This window comes from Limulus polyphemus, unplaced genomic scaffold (assembly GCF_000517525.1).
Source record: "Limulus polyphemus unplaced genomic scaffold, Limulus_polyphemus-2.1.2 Scaffold5345, whole genome shotgun sequence".
Lineage (NCBI taxonomy): Eukaryota > Metazoa > Arthropoda > Merostomata > Xiphosura > Limulidae > Limulus > Limulus polyphemus.
Window position 1 is genome coordinate 53,177 of NW_013670955.1, and position 7,167 is coordinate 60,343.

General features: G+C 30.5%; 1 protein-coding gene across 1 annotated transcript in view; it reads left to right on the forward strand.

The window, feature by feature from the left end:
- Positions 1–3,303: 3,303 nt before the first annotated feature.
- Positions 3,304–7,167, forward strand: part of LOC106472445 (myosin-2 essential light chain-like) — a 9,799-nt gene continuing 5,935 nt past the window's right edge. The window contains exons 1-3 of the mRNA XM_013933096.2: positions 3,304–3,402; positions 4,903–4,930; positions 5,759–5,899. Coding sequence (XP_013788550.1) covers positions 3,400–3,402; positions 4,903–4,930; positions 5,759–5,899 — 172 coding nt within the window. The 5' untranslated portion in view covers positions 3,304–3,399. The remainder of the gene's footprint in view (positions 3,403–4,902; positions 4,931–5,758; positions 5,900–7,167) is intronic.

The following is a 7,167-nucleotide window of genomic DNA, read 5'->3' on the forward strand; positions in this document are numbered from 1 at the left end:
ACTACTACTACTTAAATAGTTACTACTCTATTACTACTACTTAAATAGTTACTACTCTACTACTACTACTTAAATAGTTACTACTCTACTACTACTTAAATAGTTACTACTCTACTACTACTACTTAAATAGTTACTACTCTACTACTACTACTACTTAAATAGTTACTACTCTACTACTACTTAAATAGTTACTACTCTACTACTACTACTTAAATAGTTACTACTCTACTACTACTTAAATAGTTACTACTCTACTACTACTACTTAAATAGTTACTACTCTACTACTACTACTACTTAAATAGTTACTACTCCACTACTACCAGCACTGCTACTGCTACTAAAAAATTAAATAAAAAACCAAAACAACATAAATGTCATATATATAAAAACTGGACAAATACAAGCTGAATGTGCTAATGGTATGAAACAAGGGCACAACTACTGAAAGAAATCAGGAAGACAATTCCTACCACCACCACCTGTCGAATACACATAAAAGTACCATTGTGTTCATTGTTTAATTCTATCCTGTATCAAACTAAAAATAAATTATATGAAATAGTGAAAAATATTTTAATAAAATTGAAACTGCCTTTTATTTAATACACATATAATACATACATTTAAACTTCCTGCTAAATATACAAACTCAGTTTATCAAAATTTTAATCCAGGCTGTTGTTTCTGTAACTTCTTAAACAGGCGTATATGCAGTAGACCTATGTGGTCTTACAACTACAAGTAGGTTTTGTGCAAAAAATATTTCACTTTTAGCTGCAGAATATTTAAATTGATACTGATAACCTGAGATCATTCTAATGTTTTCCTGGGGGGGGGGGGGTATGTCTTTTGTCTACGATTTAAATATTTTTTGCCATGTATGCTAACCTAATACGTCCAGACATAAACACTTTCAACGAAATATTTTAATAGGTGTATTTTGCCTTGACATCTCTATCACTGTGTGACAGTCAACCAATCACGCGCGTCCTTACAAATGAATTTTATCAAGTACGGTAATCTACCTTGTTATACTTATTACGAAGTTTACTTCTTGAGTCAGAGATAGCTGTAATTAACGGGTGTTAACAATGCATGTACATGTATTAATTTACGTTATTAAGCAGGGGGATGCAATACAAGAAAGGCGATGTGCGACCTCCTTGGGAGGTGCATTTGCACCCACTCTGAGGACGAGCCTGTCATCGAGCAACTACAACCACAGATGAATAGGGACACTGGATGGCGCCTGTAATTATAATTATTTTATTTTTCATCTTAACTTTTATTATTTCAATCTGTAGCTTAGATAGAACATTTGTTTACTACAGGTAGCAGAGATGCAGGCTATAGATTTAAATAGAATTTAATGTTTAAACCAATTGAAGCTTTTAATAGCATCATTTTGAGTTTAATTACTGATTATAAGCATTATTTTATTGCTAGTTACAGCTTTTACCGTATGGAAGAAAAATTTTAAAACAGGTATGACATTTCGATCACTAGTGTGGTCATTCTCAAGTACACGAGTAATAACGGTAAAGATGGTTTCAGTGTTAAATCAACAATCTACAATAGAAGCTTTGTGCTGTAAGTTACAGTTTGCGTTTTAGTGAAACGCTCCTGAAGAAGTAAAGCGAAAAGTTGAATGCCCAATTAAAGAAAAACAAATTTAGTGTTATAAGGTCGTTTATTAACAGTATTAAAATGTGTTTTATACACCAACATGCATTATAGAAATTAATTAATGAATTTAAGTATATGTTTGAAATGGTAAAAGATCAAAGGCGGAGTATAAATTTATATACGAAGTCGAAGAATATTGTGAAACTTGCGGCCAGTGTTATTAAAATGTGATAAGTAAAGCACATGAAGTTGAATATATTCATATATTCGAACATTTTGCTGTCTGAAAATAAATTGTTATACATATCATTTAAAGAAACAGTTGTATAAGCACATAAAATGTTTTAAGCTATTCAAATATAACGATTATGAACAGAATAAACAGTGCTACTATAGAATGTGATTTACAAAGATATTTACACTATAGCGTGCGTTCTACACAGATACTATCATCATCACCGTTTTAACTTTCGTTTACTTGCAATTGGCGCCATCTATTATAAGTAACGCTTTTAAACTGTACAAAATACCATTACTTAACGTTTTGGGGGCAAAAATAATCGGAATGAAATAAATTCCAACAATCAAAACTAGCACAATTATAATTTAAAGTACTCTTTTGGAACACACAACTTATTAAATGATTATTATTTGGTGAACAAAAACGTGGATATCTATTGAATATTTAACAAGAAATTATGTGTTAGTGAATTATTAAAACGATGATGATGATGATTGTATCTGTGTAGACCGCACGCTATAGTAGAATCCAATAAAATGTCCTGATCATAATATATTTATGTACATACAGTTTAAATAAAGATTGGGGGCCCTTAAACTTTGAAACTTTGATCAATGTTTTTTTGTTGAATCTCTCACGATGTTAAAAGAGGGCATATCTGTACTAGCCTAAACTCTGAAGCAAAAAAAAATATTATAATTACACATAAAATTTGTTAGTTTATGAAGAGTTAAAAATACAATTCAAGACTTGCTAATTAACTTAAAAAACAACAACAACAAGAAACATGATTCCGGATGTTAAAAATATGTTTGGGAACTTGCAAAGAATTAAATTAATTATTCATAGATGAGAAAAGCAAAACAAAACAGTAAAAGCTAAACGACAATGTGATTTTATTTCAGTTTTAAATCGGTAGCGAGTCAGCTGTAAGTTTACGGATTTAAAACATTAAATCCTTGTCGGATAGATTGCTGATAGCCCATTGTGTAGCTTTGCGCTAAAATAAACAAACGGCAATATGTTTTTCTATTTACCACTTGTCACTGAGAATTCTACTCCTCTTCAGTAACTCTGGATTTGGCATCATATTTATTTTTTAGTATTTTAAACAGTCTGTCTAGATCAAAAACTCACAAGAATAAATTAGTAGCATCAATGCAATATATTTTTCAATTTCCTATATATTTGTAGGATTGCTATGTGAATAAATATTTCAATAACTATAGTAAAATTTAATTTTAATATTACAATTATTTCAAAACTTTAATATTTTTAATGTCTATAGCAAAGACGATTTATGTAATAAAATGAAGTTGTTTTATTAATAAAAAATAATAATTTCGAAAATATAAAACAAAATATTATGTTTGTAAATTATTTTCATAAATTTTTAATTTATGGAATGATCCCCATAAAGTCCTCAGCGTCGTTCAGGCCGCACCCAATCAATAAAATTTGACCATATTTGGAATTTGTGAGGATTGTAGATATAAGTTCGAAAGTTAGGGTGGAAGAAAGAAGAAATATGGTAAGTACAAATAAAAATATGTATTTGATGTTTTTTAATTTTGCTCTTTAGCCTTTTTAAATCTTTCCATGAATCAAGACTAAGACTATGCGCCATTGCAAGGTATATTATAATCAAACATTTATCTATATTGAACAACGAATTAAACCTAACGTTTGAACTAAATGTTCGAGCAGTGATTTTTGAACGTGACTGCAGGAACAGAATTTTTTATTGTGTTTCTGTTTTATCAATTTGATATTTATTTGTTTGCTTATTGTTACAGAGCTTGAACTTTAAATGAGCCTACCAGGGCATAGGCATAATATAATGTGAGGTGTTAAGTCAACTCACTTAATTAGCGCTAGAGTTACGAAAATGTATTACTAGTACATACTCAGTATTACTATTAGTAGATGAAACAGTTATATATCAAAGGTGTACCGTACAGTATATTAACATTAACAACAATAATATTTTAGTTGCAGTTTTGTTTTACATTTCATAATACGTAATCATTTAATGACAATTTGACATTAGTGAATAATCAACTATAAAAGCTTCAAAAAATAACAAAGAAATTGCAGTTGCACATACAAGAAGTTTAACTATTTTTTCACAAAAATCCTTGGATTTTTAATTATGTGAGACTTCTCCCTTTCTCTTTCCTCAAAAGGGTAATCCTTAAAATTATTTTAAATTTTAATCTTGTATCTTCCCGCTTGACTTCTTTTTTAATTTTCAACTTCATTGACAGCTTTAGAGTGTGTGTTCTGAAACTACTCTTGTATTATTGCTTTAAAGTTATTTTCAATATCATTAACGCTTTTGGTTAGAATGTCTAAAATATCTAGGTTTATTATTTTCATTTTTTTATTATTTTTATTAGATTGTTAGCATTGTACAAGGATTTAAGACTAACTTAACCTCCTAAACTGGTCAAACATTATATTGAGTTTATACTTGTACTGTTATAGCCTAAAATATTATTAGCAGTGATGGAATCTAACTGATGAAACAAAGCATCTTAATCTTTATAAATAAGAATATATGAAGGCTATATTTCAATAGCTATACTCATTATCAGGTTGATTTTAACTTAACATATTTTGGTCCATCTCTGTTTGCTTTCATTACTTATTTTGCTCTTACCAGAAGTTAATATTAATTTTGTATGTAGGCAGTTGGCAGCTGTCCTGGTAATAGTAAATTGTGAGAGTTGGATAAATATTTAATGAAATAACAGTACAATGATATAACTTGGAAAAAAATCTTTTAAGTTCAGTGGGGTTACCAGTCAGCTTCCCGAAACATCTTCCCACATGACCAAAATTTTCTTGTTTGTAATTTCAACAAATTCAAATGGTCTGTCAGATAAAGTGTAGCAGATATTATTCTATGATTCTCTTTTTGGAAATGTTTGGGATTTAGTAAGACTTATCATATTTTGCTGAAAAACGAAGCTATAGTTTCGAGTAGTACTGGTCAATTAATGTTATAGTGTTTTTTTTTCTTTTTCAGGCAGGTTTTACTGAAGACCAAATTGCAGGTATGTATGCATAGTTAAGTACAAAAAAAGGTTAATAAAACAAACTGTTGAAAGTTCTGATTAAAATGAAACCATTTTGTTGAAATATGAAAACTGTATGTCTGTGGACTTACAACACTAGAAACTGGGTTTTGATACCCGTGGTGGGCAGAGCACAGATAGCCCATTGTGTAGCTTTGTGCTTAATTCTAAACAAACAAACAATCTTAACATGAAAATCATCTTGCACTCTGATTAGTCTTGAATCTGAGTAAGTTCACAAAAATCTTTAGAAATACTTTAAGTATTCTGATTCTTTTGTATTCAACATATTTGTAATGTTTACTAAAAGATTACCAAACTTTGTGAAGATAAACTAAGTAAATTTGGAATTATAACATACATTAATTTTGTTTTATCAAATATTGGTTACACAGAGAGTTGCGTAGTTTGGTTTTTAGTTTTTCCTATAGCTGTACAATGCATTTGTTTAACTTTTCTATCTTTTTAACCAAGTACTGGGGTCGAGGTTATTACCTATGTACATGCATATAAAATTGTCAGAATTTCTTTAAGTTTCAAACAAACAGCCTGTAGTAGGCCCATTTTCATATTCTTTGTCCACAATATCTTGCTTTTGTAGACTGTCAAGTACACATTATTAAATTACTTTGATTTATAAATAAGTGGCATAGTTAGGAGTTTATGAAATTGTTCACACTACCTGTCATCTAGTTGTATATATATGGGTTTGCTTTGCACAAGAAGACACGTGATTTTTCATATTTTAATCATTAATACACTATAATCATTAGTTATGGATTAATATTTAAAATGTTTTTTAACAAGATTTTCAGGATGCCTTTTCACTGTTTGACAATCGGGGAGATGGGAAAATCAGTATCTCTCAGCTAGGTGATGCATTACGTGCTATGGGTCAAAATCCCACTGAAGCCGATGTAAAGAAATGCTCTCGCCAGTTAAAACCTGGTAAGTTGAACTGAACTGATTATTCGTAGCTGTCCAGGGATTGGATATAATAAGTTTGGATGCATGTGGCCTTGTAAATTTATTATAGTTTGACATAAATTTCAAAATGTGATATGTTGCAACTGAGAACTACTGTTGACTAGGTATGGCTTGAAACACAGAATTATTTTGACTGTATATTCACTAAAAGTACAGCAACAGTTAGTTGCCTAGTTTTCATGATGTAACTGTTGTTTTGAAAGAATAGAAGTCATTAATGAGGAAAAACAATATGCATGTTTTGTGTGTACTTTTTAACTTTCTCGCTATGGGTAGGTTAAAATGTGCATGTCTCGACCTTTATGGAGTTACTTTCAAAGCTTAATTAAATTTCTTTAATATGAATGTATATGAATAAACGTGGCAACAAAAAATAGTGAATAAATCAAGTTTTAATATTTTAATTTATGAATTTTAAAGGGAAATTTTAAATAACTCCTCAATCTTCTCTTATATGAGAATCATGATTTTTGTACTTTAGGTCTCTAATTTATTTACCAACTGCCTCTGAAGTATGGGGTTTAACATAAATTACTGATTCTAATAAAGATATTACTAAGGCAACGTCTACATCATGATATCTTGCCTCCTCTTACATAGAGCTTTTTTCAATTAGTACTGCCCCCTACTGACACAAATTTTCAAAGCTCACCATTAGCCTTCCACCTCCCGCTTTTGTAAATGATCACGCAGCAGTTCTCCACCAATAGGAGCAAGATACAACTCCTATCGTAACCAGTACCCTCTTCACATTTGCATTTGTTAATCACTTCTGAATTGACAGTAGTATTGTATAGACGTGCTCATGAATTTGTCAACATTTTCCTTTGTACTACAGACTTAGTAAAGAAAAACTTTTTATTTAAATTTTGTTATTTTGGAATTGTGAAAGATTGCTTTTTCCAACTTTTCTTAATTTTTCAGGTTCATTTTTGTCTAGTTTATCGTGGATCCCACTCTGTGACAAGTCGTGTTTGACCAGGTATATTCCTTTTGTTTGTTTTTTAAAATCCACAGCGTCAATCCTGTGACCATGATTGATGTCAGTTATGTTGTAGCCCTTCCTACCACAGACCTGATGTATAATTTCAGATGCCTTTAGGTGTTGGTTGTGTCTTATGCCTACACAACTACATGCAGGTTTGGGTGGGGTGTTCCATAGGACTGCCAGTAGTTCTCTTTAGTGGGTTTTTGCTTCATAAATATGTTCATCCTGGACCTCATGTAAA